At 47.2% G+C, this 16,405-nt stretch overlaps 1 protein-coding gene across 1 annotated transcript; it reads right to left on the bottom strand.

Annotated features, from left to right (window-relative positions):
- Positions 1-59: 59 nt before the first annotated feature.
- On the bottom strand, positions 60-15,321 carry LOC117135600 (protein patched). The gene is made up of 6 exons (XM_033295946.1): positions 14,406-15,321; positions 4,654-5,207; positions 2,429-4,355; positions 2,123-2,330; positions 1,788-2,059; positions 60-1,672 (listed from the first exon to the last, which is right to left on the bottom strand). Exons 1-6 carry the CDS (start codon positions 14,532-14,534, stop codon positions 893-895), a joined length of 3,870 nt encoding a protein of 1,289 aa, XP_033151837.1. The 5' UTR covers positions 14,535-15,321; the 3' UTR covers positions 60-892.
- Positions 15,322-16,405: the final 1,084 nt, after the last annotated feature.

The raw sequence follows: 16,405 nt of genomic DNA, 5'->3' as shown, positions 1-16,405 counted from the left end.
AAATAGCGAAAACTTCCCTTTCTTCTGTTCTCTGCCCACTGTTTAAAAAAAGTCATGAATTTCGCTTTTAAAAAACTGTATAATATATATTTTTATTAAAAAAAAGACAATCAGTCTTCGTGCAACAAATGTACATGGATAAATGCCGCGTTTACAATCGTTCCTCGCTTCTTTTTCCATTTTTATGCTTATACTCTTGTTTTATTTTGGTTGTAAGTACGGTTAGGGGAGCAGGGATATCTCTCTTGTAGTTGATTAAGTAATAGTTATTTTTCTCGTTTCTCTCGTTTCCGTTTAAGCGATACTATTTTGGTTCAAGTCCTTGTGTTTTATGTACATATTTAAACTAAATTACGAGCTACAATTACTAGTTTGTGTGTTTCGTTTTGTGTGGGTGAATCTCGCATTGAATTATATGTAAGTACATTGTGTGTGTTTTTTGCGTGTGGCGTGTGTTACAATAAATATCTCTAAGTTTAAGTATTCCTTAGGTGCTAGCATACATACATACAAAGCTGCTACGCAGAGGGGCGGTGGGGCGTGGCTCGAAGGGTGTTCATTTCAGGGGGAGGGGCGGGGAAGGCAGCTGCTACAAATACCGGAATTCGGGAAATTAACTAACATGCATACACATATACATACATACGGGTCTGCTTCGCTTTTCAATTTTAATGGATACGTCGATTTTGAATTTTTTATATAAATATCTGGTGACCTCTTTAAAAATGTATCTTGAAACCACAAGCAACTTTTTGAGAAATTTAAACAATATCCATGAGAACGAAATCCTCAACAGACCCGCGACAAATCGATTATACAGATACAAGTAGGGTTACGGCTTAGGCTAGAGTCTAAAGATACATCCTAATAGCTACAGGAACTAGTGCTAGTGCTAACTCGTAAAGTTATAGCTGCGCACCGCCCTGCCGGGCATGGCCAGCTCCACCTTGATGTTGGCCGTGGCCGTCACCTTGGTGGTGTTGCTGTCCGAGTGCGTCGTCTCCACCGTCACCTCCGGCTGCACCACGATGCTCTGCAGCTCCGGCGGATAGGCCGTCGGGAAGGGCGGCGGAGGCGTTGTGGGCGGGCCCTGGTGCTGGTGGTGCTGGTGGTGCTGCTGGGCGGCGGCCTTGTGGTAGGCGGGGGGCGGGGCCGCGTAGGAGGCGGGCCTCGGTTCCCGCGGCTGGTAGGTCCAATCGTTGGGCATCTGGATGGACGAGTTGCTGGACTTCCAGGACTGCGGCTCCTCGGTGATCGTCGTCAGCGATGGATCATTTAGGTCCTTGTGGTGGTGGTGATGCGACTTCTGGCAGCTGCCTCGCGAGGATCGCGATCCCTGCACCACATAGGATTTGCCCGATCTCTTGCTGCTGCGCACGGGCAGCGGAGAGGGCGTGGATATGCGGTCTGGATGCTCCAGCGGCACCAGCTCCGCCTCGGGTCCCACCATGCTCAGTAGGATGGGGAACACCAACAGGCTGTTGCAGGCGCCCACGCACAAGACCACCAGCAGAAGCCAGCAGAAGTGCCGGATGACAAACTCAAAGGGCGACGTGGAGAGCATGAACACGGCCACTCCGGAGGTCAGCATGCCATGGACCAGTGGTCCCAGGGACATCTGCATGCTCAGTTGGACGCGGCGCTGTCGGTTGCCAACGGATGTCATAAAGCCCTAGAATGGAAAAGATAAGAGATTAATGCGTGGTAAAGAGGATCTAATGAAAAGTCTTGGGATATCTATGGAAAATCCGAATCTCTTAATGGTCTAGACAGAAAAGAACACTCACCAGTGATATCAGCACATTGAAGCACAGCATCATGCCCACGCTGAGGATGAGTATGACTGCCGGAATGGCCGAGAGTTTGATGCCCAGCAGAGTCATGGCCCCGAAGATCTGGGCCAGCGAGGCCAGAACGCTGAGGATCACCAGAACGGCGGCCCAAACGGAGAGCAGGAGCAGGGAGACCAGTACCAGGGCGGCGAGTAGCACGCAGGCCAGGATCATGGCCAGTGAGGAGCGCAGGGTCATGTACTGCTCCCAAAAGATGAAGGGAATGCCTGGCGATAAAGAAATCGAATGTTAGTTGGGTTCATGTATGAAGTACTCATTTCCGGACTCACCCGATGGATAGTTGGGCAGGCCGAAGCCCTCGTACTTGACGCTCAGGTCGCGAATATGACCTATCAGGGTCTTGATCTGCGAGGTATCTGTTAGTCCATGGAGGTAAAAGGGCATCTGAGCGTAGACCAATGGCAGACTCTTGGGTATCTTAAGATCGTACTCGTTGGGTTGGTGAAAATACTGGCGCGGTTCCGGATACAGTTTGCCCTGTAAGAATGAAGATACACACACGTTACAGTAATCATTGAATATGGAGAACTAAAGCGATGTAATTTAATTTAATTTAATTTAATAAGAGGACCCACCTGAGAAGCTCCGTAGGCGAAGACGTCGTTGGTGGCCCATGCCGACAAATAGTTGTAGAAGGCGCGTTGGTTGATGATGCCATCGCTGTTGACCAGGCGGTTGGTGAGCACCAGTTCCTTGTCCACGGGGTTGTCCACATGGCCGGTTTGCACGATGAGCTTGTAGGCCAGGATGGCATCGCTGCTGGCGTTGGGGAACCAGCACTCCTTGGTCAGCCGTCCGTCGCGGTACTCCTCGTCGAATATCTTTTGCAGATTACCCAGCCACTCGCTGAAGAGCAGCAGCCAGAAGTCCGGCAGTCCACCGTTGTCGTTCTTGATCACATGTGGCACCCGCACAAAGGAATCATGGTAGTCCCTGAGCAACTGCTGCTGGGTGGGATATTCAAAGTTGCCCTGGGTAACCGCATACATGCTGTAGAAGCCAAAGAGCCGAGTTTGAGCATCCAGGAACTTGTGCTCGTTGCTGTCCTTGGGCACCAGATCAATAATGTCCAGGCCATCCTGGAGGCGCGTGGACGCATACAGGCTGGATATGAGGGCCGCCAGGAAACCCATAACGGTCAGGAACTTCACCCAGCTGCGCATGAGAAAGGGAGTGTAGTGCTGGAAGGCGAAGTTGGCCAGGGAGAAGGACGCCAGTGAGTGACTGCTTCCAGGGCTGTCTGCCCTCTGTTCCAGCAGGGGATTCTGGGCGGGCAGCGGTACCCTGTTGTTGTTGCAGCTCTTCGGATGCCGGGCCCCGCGTCCGTTGTTGTTGTTCAGGGGCAGCACCGGAGGCGCCACCTTCGGTTGTTCCTTCCACACCGGGAAACAGCAGCAGAAGATGTCCGCCCTGCCGGCGGTACGTCTCCGCAGATCCAACGATATCATGGCCGGAAAAACCAACAGAGCCGCTGCCAAATTGGAGCACATTACGATGGCAGCCTGCAGGCAGAACACCTTCAGAGCCGGCACCGGAATGAAGGCGGCCGCAAAGAAGGATCCTGCCGTGCTGCAGGCACTGAACAGGATGCTCGGTCCCACTTTCTTGAGGATCAGCTTGGTCTGCTCCCGTCGATTGCTCTCCGCATAGGCAGCGGTCAGCATGAAGATGTGATCGACGCCCAGACCCAGGGCCAAAAACGGAACCACCTGGGTGCTGGCGGCATTGAAAACGATGCCGAGCAGGGCTGACAATCCCAATCCGGCGGCTGTACTGAAGCACATGAGCAGAACTCCGGCCACGCCCACACTGCTCTGGCCACGGACGGGGTCTCTCCAGCGGAGGAGCGTGCAGAAGGCATACAAAACGGTGACGGCCACGCCGATGACAATGGACAAGGCGCTGGGATGGGAGAACTTCGCCAGGATGTCATCCAGAGCAGCCGAGCTGAACACGTAGATATCGTAGTTGGTGGCAATTCTCGACTGTTTCCGGAGCAGCTGTTCCACCTCCCGGGAAAAGTTGCGCTGCCAGGCGTTCAAAACCTCCGCGGCCTTCTCCTGCGTCCATCCGAGATGGTGCACCTTGTAGTTGTCCTGCCACTGGTCGTACATTTCCTTCTCGGTCATTAGCTGCACCACCGACTGCAGGGCCTGGGCCTTCCTCAAGTGTCCGCTGCGGTTCCTCTTCGCTCCGCCCACAATCAGCTCCTCCGGCCAGTGCATGTGCTTCGCGGCATAACCGTAGCAGCCTCCGGACAGGATGGCTCCCACATCCGGCGGCTGGGTGCTGTTCTTGTTCGGCGCCGTGTCCGGGCAATTGGGATTCAGTGGGTTCAGGCAGGGCTTCTCCATGTAGCCACTGCCAATGGCCGCCCGCTTCATGTACTGCTCCACGGTCTCGAAGTCGAAGCTGATCTTTTCCTCGGACATCTTCTGCTTCATGTACTGCATCACAGAGGCGGGATTCAGGGTGGTCCACAGCAGACGTTGGTTGAGGCCTCTGCAGAGGGGTAATCATAATAAAGATGGATTAGTTGGGTTTAGAAAGTGGAATCTTAAGAAAGCTATTATTTGTGATTATTTCTTTTGAAGAAGATACTGTTATCAAGTCGAAAGATAGGATTGCAAGTTAGTGTATGAAGATAAGCTATCGTTTAACTAAGAAAGTAAGTAATTTATCAATTCCTTAATATGAATAGAGCGGGCTGTGGGCTAATGTCTTGCTAAGGGATATGGTTATAAGGGATATGTTCACTTTGGAATCTATAAGATGTGGCTATTAACTTTTAACTACTTACGGTATAACGACCGCCGATTCCGGACCCAACAGCTGGCTTCCCTCCCAGAAACAGTCCAGCGGCGTGATGATCGAACACGGGATGAGATGGCGCAGGATCTGCTCGATGTAGTAGATGCCCTCGAAGGAGGGCGTGCTCGGCATGTTGCACATGTCGCGCAGCCCCCACTCGGTGTCGTAGAGGTGCACCTTGACGGCGGTGGCCTTGACCAGGACCTCCAGGTGGGCAAGCAGCGCCTGCGGATGCAGGACGGAGGCGTTCGGATCGTGGGTCGTCTGGATGAGCAGCTGATGCGTGGCCGACTCGTCCTCGCCGATCGTCTTCTGTGTGTAGGCCAGCTCCGCCTCCAGCCGGCCGCCCTCCTGGATCCACAGCTGGTGCACCTTGGAGTGGATCTGGGCGCTCTTCAGGCCGACGCAGAAGGTGCTCAGCACCAGGATCGCCACGAACAGCACCTTGCCCGCGTGCTTTTGCACGGAGCTGCCGAGGGTTTCGAGGTGGGACTGGAATACTGATCGCAGATAGATCGCCGTGCGGCTGCCACGCGCCTTGCCCTGCAAAATGCAACGAAATTCGGAATTTAGCGTTTAGTTTTTGGCTTTATTTTAGATTTAACCCCACATTTCCCCGCCGCCATAAATAACGCATTAAAATTATAACGAAACAGCGTGTGGCCACATAATTTATTTGCTCTGCTCCCAACGAACTCCATCCATCCGCACATGGGTGTGGTCTGAATATTTTACTCCGGGGTCGATATTTAAATATGAAATGGAATTTAGGGACAACAGGCTCCTGTTACTATTAAGTAGAGATTATATATTGACATCTGGTGTCGTATACTGTTCCATCCCCTCGCTACGCCCATGCCCCCGGACCCCACCCAAAGCCTCGATCCCAGATCCCGAATCCAGAGCCGTGTGGAACCACAAAAACAACACAGACGCCGCTGTCGTCATTGGCGGGCTAAAAAAAGGCGAACCTATAATCGCCTGCTTGGGCAATTGGATCGATCGCTGCTCGGGCTCTGGGCCTGGCTCGAACTGGGCTCCACACTCCGCTCCTTTCCAAGCAACCACTTCGAATTTCGTGCTGCTTCTCCATTCTCCAGCTGCTGCAGCGCTGCACGGAAACTGAACCCCTTTCCCCAAAAAAATATAAAAGAACCATGAAAAAAATAATAATGAGGCTCGCGCTAACGCTAACGTCTCAATCGAAGTTTTAGCCCAACAATCAGAGAAACAGTGGAACCACCATATGTTAAACGCAACTGTTTGGATTACAATAGTTTATAAATTCTAAAAGAAAAATTAAGAATGCTTTATAAAACAATAAGGTGACTATAAACCAAATTTATAAGCCTTGAAAATATTTTAAGAAATTGCTCTATTAAATTCTAGACAATAGCTTGAAATGGTCCCACTGTGCAGCAACTGTGGCGCACCCAGCCAAGTCGGGAATCGAGGCATCCAATAACGCATTCCGCACAGACCCAAACTCGAATCTTCTCGAAGTTTGGCTCCTCGTTCTGGCGTCTCTGCGCTGCGGCCGCCCTTTATCGCTTTTCACAGATTTTTCCCGACCCAAGTCGGCTCTTGGCCATCGAAGAGTGGAGAAAAAGCTGCAGCACACAGAAATGGCTTATTGTTTGGTGGTCTTCCGAGCGTTTTACGACTACCGTTAAGATGGAGCGGGAGTCACTCTTAATGTCTTTCTTAGCTGAGGATGGGGAGGGTACTCATACCTATGCGGGTTAGCATCCTGCACTTCCTGCTGCTTGTTTATGCAACATACATGTGCATGTATAGGTATGCAGGCACTTCCGCAACGCAAGGAAAATAAAACATCAAACGCGGCGCGCTCAACTTTGTCGCCATTAATTAAGTCGTTGGCGGCACATCCACTTTGAGACTGCCTGCGGCGACCTGTTCGTGGAATTTTTCCATAATTTTCCCCGTCCGAGGTGCGCAAACAAAAGATGCACACGATTCTAGGAATCCCTGTGCGCAAAACAAAAACACTGCATGATCTGCATGGGCCCCTTGGGGCAGCCAGCCGGGTATAAAAATAAAGTTAATCTAGATTTGGCCGGCATTCCAGTGGCTCGCAAACTGTGCGGCTCCGAATTGAGCCATCAACGCTTGTCAGCAGCCGTCTCTCTCGCTCCGCTCGAGCCGTCTCTTTCGCGAGGCCTTCGCCAAACTGCCGCTCGAGCTGTGTGACATATCATCAATCTTGTGCCGTTTTTTGCCTTGCGTGCCACTTTTCCCTGCCGCACCGCCCTCCCATATTCAGTCTCAGATTCAGATTCAGTTTTTGCCCACCCCCGCAGCTCTGGTTCGCTGTGAGGAAATGTCACGCATTGATTTATGATCCTGCCCGGGGTTTCCTATGCTGCATTTTCAAATGAAAATGTCAGCTCTTTGTTGCTGCTGTGCAGCAACGGCGACAGCTTCATTAGAAATGCGCACACACAGCCGCCGAGGTTCTCCAGCCTCCTTAATCCGTTGCCCAGAAACGAAGAAATGAAGACGGGCTCAGAATCCAGGTCCCACGACCAATGAGATCGAGCGAGGGGCAGCAGACGATGGCCGAAAAGAACGAAAACAGTTGGGAACAGCAGGTGCAGGTAGAGCGGAGATGTTGGGTAGAAATGTATCACAAGTACACGGAGAAAAATTCCGATCTCTAGCACGATTTTAAATATTAACAGATCAACAAACTTCTATCTGATAAATTATCAAATCAGTATACTAGAACTTGAAGAAAAGAAAATTGTGAGCTACTTTACTCAAGTTTATATGTTTGAAATCTCTATGTTTGAAGTTCTCTGTTCTCTTCTGTAAACAATCTCGAAATCTTCGCATCACGCATCAATCAATCAAAAGATCCGACACATCAACTGGCGGGGCAAAAGGCAAAAATCGAATTTTCTTCGGCCCCCCACAGCGCCTGACTACTTAATTACACGGACCGCTTCGGGAACCACTCTAAATTTGAAAAAAATATATATTGTATATAAAAAACTTTTCCATGCCATTTGGAAATCCGAAAAGCACTTGAGTCTCGGCTCGTATATGGTGCGTTGGGCCATAAAATATGAGCGCACCCAGTTATGCCGCAATAAAAATCGAATGCAAAACCACAAAAAACAGCATTTTTAGCATAAAATGAAACTCAATATGGCAGACCACCCAGACGAATCGAATATCGAATAGGGGGCATCTATGGCGTGGTGTATATGGACAGGCGATTCCATTGCGGGCCAAATTTATGGATTGTGCGAGCGCGTGAATCACTCACTTGCGGGGGGAATCTTCTGAGATCTTTTGACTCCGGCTCAAGGGACTACGGATGAGTGCTCTATATATGGAATCTCTGATCCGGTGGACTGTGTGTGTGTGTGTGAGTGTCGCAGCTTTCCCATGTTTCTCACGTAAGCGTGTGCCATAAAACTTGTAGCTACCATAAAAGTTATATGCCACCTGATAACGTTTTTGAATACGAAATCTTCTGCATTGCCACATCCGATCTGGCGAGTATCTCATGCTGGTTACCCTTCCCATTTTTCCACATTTAAATGGACGAGTGTTTTTCTAGTTTCACAGCTGCGGAGGCTGTCAAACAAAATAGCGGGTGGAAATGGATATAGTGCGTCACGGATGGGCCTACTTATTGTTTATTTTTAGCGGGAATACGGAATTCTTTATTACATTTAGCGCTGCGTACTAATTTTTCCCGTCTATTGGACGCCATTAAGGACCACACACGCATTCGGCTGTTTGGACAGCTAAAGTAAATTGATTTCGAGGCAATTAAAAATGAGGCCCAAACGAATGTGAAACCGTTGAATGCAAATTCCTTGTTGCCGCCAATTTATGGCGCCCCCAAAACGTGACTAGCAAACCGTCTGCCGCATTTATTACCATTTTATGCTCTTTACTTTTTGCATCGAGCGAGTCGGAAAAAAGGAGTAAAAAAAAACATATTTGCATGCCCGTAAAGCGAAATCGTTAAAAAAGGTTTGAAGGTCACAGTGCGGCTCAGGTGAGCGGCCAGGCAGACGGTTTACAGTTAACTCCAGAAGCGCCAGGTGCAAAACAGAAGAGGACCACCAGCATGGATGCCCGATTATCTTCCCTCTCTCTCGCTCTCTCTCTCTGGACAGTCTGTCAAGAAAGTTTTGTAATCACTTCGATTTCAACTGAAGCTAAGTCCACCTGCCCTGCGATCTGGAGAGGCCGTAACAATTTTAATTTCTTTATTATTTCGTCTGAAAATCGAAAACGCAGCCTACCTGGCCCTCACAGGTACACACGCTCTCTCCACTCCCGATCGTTCGTCCATCGTATCGTATCGTATCGAGTTCGCGTCCGTTCAGCGGAGTTTTGTCCGTCCGTCTGTCCGTTAACTGCTTTTTCAGTGAATTCCGTGATTATTGCTTGAATGTTTCTTTCCGGTATTCTCTCTCTGTCACTGTGGTGCCTCTGTCTCTGCAGTATACCTTTTTCTGGCTCGGCTCTAGGTCTTGATCGTAACGCAAGTAAGCCCCTCTCTGCTGGGGTTTCGAGTTTTTGGGCCTGTCTGCTCGTGCATAGGTGTGCGTGTGGGTATGTGCCTGAGTATGGGTTGGATGTATGTAGGTACGGCAGCGTGCTGTGTGGTCGAGTTAATGTCTTCATAATTCTCCTGATTTTTCTTCTCTCTCTCTGTCGGGCCGTTGTTATGTCTTGCTTCGCCGAGACCTCAGACTGATGAAGACAATAACAGTTTTATGTGCGGCTCGTCTCTCGGCCAAAGTCGTTGCCGTCCCTTCCCTAATGAAGCCCAAGCTGCGGCCGCCTGTACGACAGCATTTCGTGTTTTTTCCTCGGTTTATTTTCATTTTTTCCCTCACATTTTGTATTTTGTGTTTTTCTTTTTTTCTTTTTTTTGTGAGTTCCAGTTCCCCGCGCCAGCTGCAGATGGCAGACCAAGTCAAGTTGGCCACGTTGGTGCGTTGAGTGTGTGGGGCCCCAGCAGATGAAGCTGTCAATTGTGGGATCACTGTGTGGGAGTTATGTGGGCCATTGGGTTCATTCGAAGGGGAAAATAAGTTCAAATCCCTGATAATGGGTCAAAGGATTATGTAAAGCGGCAGCGTTGCGTTTTTATGAATGAGCTCCAATCCGATTAAGGTTCATCTAAAGTCTTCTTGGAACTACCACTAAAACTGGCTTAATCTTCAGTACTAACAAGTCTTTGTATGGAATGCCTACGAATTTTCCAAGTCATATTTAAATGACATTTCCCAGAAGTGGACATTTTCTGGGCGTGCACACCTTATCGTGTTTTGCTTTCAACACGCCCAGCATGTCAAATTACAGTTAACTTGTTAAGCACTTCCTATGCATGTATCTGTGTCTCTATCTATCTCCGCCGAGGTCTCGTTCCCTCCACGTAACCCTAAGCCGGAAACGCCTGTAGGCGTGAGATATCTTCATCGACATTGTTCTGCGGCCTTCTGGGAAGCGAAATCCCATCGATGGATCTATACTACCACTACCCTGCTGAAAGGGAATAGCAATTTATGCAGGTATCGTCCCGCCGACTATCTGTGTCACTCCTTGGGGGAGTTTGCTCAAGGATTACTCTCCACTCTCCACTTGAGATCCAGACTCACCCTCGCCCTTCGTTTCGGTCCCGGGCTTTGATCTTTCCTTTCCGTCCTCGTTTTTTGGTATTTCGTTTTCGTAAATATTTCATAAGTATTTAATTGTATGGTTCTGGACTGTATTTTATTTGTGTGGGGCTATTGCTATCGGAACTCCCTTCGCCACTTGAAAATATCAAATAACAAATATTGATCGCGAGTGTGACAATGATTTATTTGCCTTACACCTACCGCGCTCGAGATCTTATCAAGCAGATAACGATCTGGAAATTATAATATTTGACTTACGGTCTGAAAGTCAATAGGCCGCGTTATCTGGCTGAGGTTGGGGCTTTGATTAAATATTTAATTTACCTACAGAGTTGATTTAGACTGACTTTTACAGACGACCATTTTTGTCAAAAAGCTCGAAAGATAAGTAATTCTATTATCAGATTCGACTGTAAATTGACTTAAGATTAAGGGGTTCGTTCTGAATCTGCAAAGGAATATGCAATTTCGTGTTTACTCCAATAATTATGATGCTCCTGTTGATAGGCAATTTCAAAGTTTGTGCCGATAGGCTACTGGTTTTTGTTTTTGAAGATGTTTCTCCTTCCTCTTGGCTATGTCAATTTGATAAATGTTTGCCCCTTGTCTGCGTGGATGCCACAAATATTTGTGTTTGTGTTTGTTTTTCGTGAGCAGTTGTGAAAAAAGCGAAACGGACACGGGATCGCCGGACATCTCCCGGCATGACTAAACAAATTTATAGCCCACTGGGAGCGAAGACTTCTTCAAAATGCCGCCAATGTTGCTCAACTTCCTGTGCAAAGTGTGTGCGTTTCGGTGTGAGTGTGTTTGCCTTACAATTGGCACAGCAAACGGGGAAGACATAGTGGTGGAGTGGAACGAAGAGGGGGAAGGGGTTGGGGTAGACAAGCGATTTCATTCATGAATTCATATGTATCTTATAGATACAACGAGCTCTGTCGCGAGTACATGGGCTGCATCGATAGTGCGGCATTGCCATAAATGAGATTTCAGCCTGTGCGATTTCAGTCGTCGGGCTTAGGGCAAATAATAAATAAATATCGGCGGACAGCCCGATCGGATGGATGAATGCAGCTATGAGATACTCTAAGTCAAAACAACAAGTCGAATGATTTGTGGTGCACACATGCAAACACGTCTCAGCACGTAAAAATAGATGAAAGTGTTTTCATTGGAAATGCATTTTATTTCTGGAGGAATTTCGTAAACAAAATCCCAACATACGTTAAATTCCATATGTTATAGAAATATATATAGAAATATAATATTCAACTGTAAAAATCACTTTCAATAGCTTAACAAAATTAAAAAGATTTGGAAGTACACGTTGGGCGCCACATGTTTACAATGGAAGTGTAAGGCTAAGTTTAAATCGGAAAAAAATAATAATTTGAAACTGAAGTCTTGGCCTCATTATTTTTGCTACTCTTCATCAGCAAACAAACTTAACCACCTATTCGTTATACCCTCAAGTAGATCTTCTTTGTTGACTAAGTAATTCTCGGCTTCATTTGGTATGCATATCATGAATGAAAACGTCATCCTTTTGAAGACAGCGTAGACCTCCCAGCGGCAGAAATGAAATTTTTTCCAGAGAAGTAAATAAACAAAAGCAATAATAATAATAATCGCGTTCGGTAATTTGCATACTCGCCAAAAAAGAGAAGCAAACGCACTGCGATCCCTTGCCAGCTTCGTTAGACGATTTTAATGTCTTAATATATTTCGTTAAATTGAGTCATTAAAATAAATCGCCATCGACGATGATGATGACGACGACGACGACCACAAAAGACGCTGACGATGTCGGCGCCATCACGATCGATCGTTTGCCACAACTTTCCAGTGGAGTTCAGGATGGGGCAGAGTCAAAAGCACGTTACAACCGAGCCCCGAGAGACTTTACGAGAAATAATTGAGATGCACACACACACTGAAGCGGAGAGGCAAAAACAAGAGGAAAACCAACTCGGTGGGGAAACGGTGGGGTGGGGGGAACAGGGGGAACAACAACAGAGCAAGACACGCCACGCGGTCGCCAAGGAACTGCAACTGCAACAATGATGAAGACATCAAGCTGTAAAAAGCATCAGCGAAGCAGCGAGAAAACTTGAGGCGGTGCACACAGAAAAATTGAGTTTTCCTCAAAATGTTATTAACTTCCTTCTTTGAAATATGTTACTAACCCCAAGGATAAACTATCGTAAAGTACACAAGTTTAACTAGGAAATCAACTGTGTCTGGAAATCAATTCTTACTTTAGCCATGTAAGCGACTATTATTTATAAATGATTGTTTGTTTTTCAGTGTAGCACAGTTTGGCAGTCACTGCGCGAGCAGAGGCAGCAACAACAAAGCGCGTGCGTCAGTGAAATTTTTTCCTTGGCTTTTTTCTTTTTTCCGCTTTTTGGGCCACCCGCATTCAATGGCCCGATCCCAACCCGAAAAACGATCCCTCGCTGCTTCATTTGCATGGGTGGGAATAACAGCAGCAAACTGAAAGGCTTTTGGCAACGAAAAAGGGTATGCTCTTTTTAAAACTCACAACTATTTCAAATATTCTGAAAACCTTTAAGATTGAATTAAAAGAAATCTATTTAAATAGTAATGAAAATATGTGCGCCCTTCATTTATTGACCTACAATTAGACTAAAAACTCAAAGTAAACGCTTGCTAATCAATCTCATACTGCAGAGCCAAAAAGCAAATTGTTTCGAAATTATATAGATTACTCATTACGTCACGCATGCTTCTAATCAATCTGCGAAGAATTCCCAACCGAAGTCGCCCCACAACTCGTATCACAGAGCATCTGAGGAGCGTTGGGGCATTGGGGCAATGGAGGGGTGGGGGTCTCTGAAAAGAGCGGCTGGAAGGGGGTGGCCAATGGCAGTCCAGCCAGCAGCATCACGTACGAAATGACTCTCGCGGAGACCTCGGCGCCCACCCATGTTGGAAGGCAACACACACACACAGATACTAAACCCACACCAGCAGAACCCTGGGCAAGTTGTTGCTGGCGTTGTTTATTATTTTTGCTGCGGCTGCCAAAGCTTTTTGCCTTTTGCCTTTTCGGCTGCTTTCGACTGCTGGAGGACGGAACTCCTGCTGCTGCTGCCCAGTTTTTGCCTAGCTGTTTTTGGCGCTCGCCGCAGTTGCAGTTGTTATTGTTCGGTTTGCGGTCGTTCCAGCCGCGCACAGTAGCGCCAAAGTAATGAAGTTGTCTGTGGATATGTCCGTCTGGAGTTGGATCGGTGGGTTTGGGATCGGCGAATCGAGTACGAAAGTCCTGCTGTGTGTCTACGTCTGCGCAGCGAAAATAGATGTGGATTGATGGCGGTGCACAGCGAACAAATACTAACAAGATTGGTAAAACCTCCAATTTGTTTTGGTTTTGGAATGCAGCAAAAGGGGTATTCTTCTACTTTTACGGCGAATAGTTTCATAAACAAATGTCTATATTTGGAGGTAAATCCTCCACGCTTTTTATGTCCAGAGAATGAAATAGCAAAATTAGCATATAAGCCGATTGGCGTGGATTTCAACTAATCACTGTAATTAATAGGCTGCCTGGCAAGCGAACATCAGACAACTATATTAACCAGGGAATCGAGCGAAAGAAAACGAAACGAATGAAATGAAATCGAAACGACTGGCGAAGAAGACATCGGCGACGAAAAAAACGCGAAAAATATTGCGAGAGATATTGGCAATAAAATTTATTGAAATCTGTCCCGGCGACTTAATGGCCGCATTAAACAAAAGCCGCTGCGCTGCGGCCTTACAGTCGAACTTCTACATCATGGTTTTTGGTAAAGTGTCTCAATATTCTAATGACAATAATTGTACAATATAATAACTTCAAAAAATTAACAATATTTAAATTGGCTAACTACTTCAAAGCTCTTTCTCATTTTAAAGTAAGTGGGATTACTAACAAAAGTAATTAAAGAACCAAATTTTCCACTTAAACTTATAAAGGATCTTCCAAATACGATTCAACACTATTATAGAACTCAACATGGCTATCCTTCACATTGAATGTTCACTGTAGCTGGGCACTCACCTTATCTATCTGATCGAGCGCCACTTGGGCGTCCACCCAGCTGGTGCGTATGTAAAGATCCGAGAATAATTTCTCATCGACCACATCGCCGTGTGTGTCCGGAACGCGTGGGAGGCTGTCGCGGTCCATTATGGTTATGTTTATAGCCGGATTCCGGACGGAATCGCGTGGCGGAGATGTGCAGATGCGAGTGTGCTGCGGAATCGGTCTTTCTACAGTGCCTGCCGTTCGTCTGCGTCCGGGAACTGAGACTTGGGAGACAGTGTGCGGATTGTTCGTGGACTTTCGGTTCGATTAATTGTTATTGGAATCTCGTATTTTGTTTGGCTGCATTTTGCACTGCACTCCGCATTTTTATTTTTAATTATTTTGTATTTTTAATGAAGAGACGCTCTCTCCCGCGCTCTCTCGCTCACTCGCTGAGCACGCTGTGTATCTGAGCTCTCGTTGTGTTGTTTTGTTGTGATTGCTGGCTTCGCTTTTGCTGGGTTTTTTCGACGATTAAAACGCGGTTTTCGGGTTTTATCTTGGGCACAATTTCTCAGGGGAATTTGACAGAATTTTCACAGATCATTTACACATGGAAAAGCGGCAGTCGGAAGACTCACGTATTCGGTTTTCTCTCTCGCCTTTCGCTCTTTTACCTTTACTTTACTTTGCACTTGGCGACGCACACACACAAACACTGGCTGGTTGGCTGGCTTTTGTTGTTGCCTGGCATTTAATCCATGAACTTCGCCTCGCATCCGTGAGGTACAATATCTTAGCTTTTCCACGAGTTCTGTGATATCTATCTTGTTAGTATACCACACACAGAGAGTGCCAGTAGTCGGAAATACGAATAACAAGTCGTCGCGCTCCGCACCTACAACCGTTTCGTTCGAGGATCGCACGCAGTCTGAGAGATGTATCTGTATCTCGTGGATGCGGCACGCCAGCCAGGCCAACAACTTCATTAGGCGAGCGCTCGCCGCTGTTTCTCTCTCTCTCTCCCTCGACCAGCGGGCGTCTGTGTGCACTGTTTTGCGCCTGTGTGCGTGGGCGACACTCAACACACAACACAGACGCTCTCCCCACGCTCTCTCGCTCTCTTGTGTCGTGTGCGGCCATTTTGGTTTGAGAACGCTCTCTGCGAGGGCTGATTTAACGGTAGCTCAACACAGAAAATACCGAGGGGGGATTCAAGAGTTTTTCCGAGAAAATACCAAGTTTGTTATATAAAATTTATGAATGCTGGTTGCAAAAACAACGAATAACTACAAATTTGATTATAATAACAGAAATTAAAAAATAAAATATATTTCTCTTATTGTTTAAAACAACCTTTGCAAACATTTAAGTGATAATAATAATAATAATGTAATAATAAATTTATTGCTTGGAATTCAACGTTTACTCTTAGATATACAAATAAAAACTTTAATATATTAGCTGTGTAGCTCTAATTTAACCAGATAGCTCCGCCACGAGAGCGCTAATTTCTATTGTTGTTATTCGCATGCCGCAATTTTGTTTTTTTTTGCACGGACCACCCAAAGTGCTTTGGCTGCTGGTTTGTTGTTGCCACTGTGGTTTATTTTCGTTGCAGTGTGGACCACCCAAAAATAAATTTGTTTCTGCCTTCATTAAACTGAAACCGCCAAGCGATGTGGGTGGTCCCCCACCCAACCATTCGGGGCTCTGCCGATGTCGGCCTTCAGCGTCGGCAGCGCTGCTCAGTGGAGCTTTCGTCTCCGTGTGTGTATGTTTGTTTGGGGGAAGCGCGTGCGTGGCAGGCTGCGCATGCATGTGTGTGTGTGTGTATCCGTGCCGCGAACTGTTGGCAAATTTGTTAGCTTTACATTGCTCGTGTTGTTGGTTTTATGGCCGTTGCTGCTGCCCCATGCGATGATGTCTGTTTTTGCATGTTCCGATGCTAAATTATGAGCGGCAGGATGTTTCTGTTTTTCCCTTGCCATTGTTTTTGCAGCATCTTCGAGGACCACACATGTTGGTTTGTT

Source organism: Drosophila mauritiana, chromosome 2R (genome assembly GCF_004382145.1).
Source record: "Drosophila mauritiana strain mau12 chromosome 2R, ASM438214v1, whole genome shotgun sequence".
Classification (NCBI taxonomy): Eukaryota; Metazoa; Arthropoda; class Insecta; order Diptera; family Drosophilidae; genus Drosophila; species Drosophila mauritiana.
The sequence above is the reverse complement of the archived record's forward strand: the minus strand, read 5'-3'. Positions and strand labels throughout refer to the sequence as shown.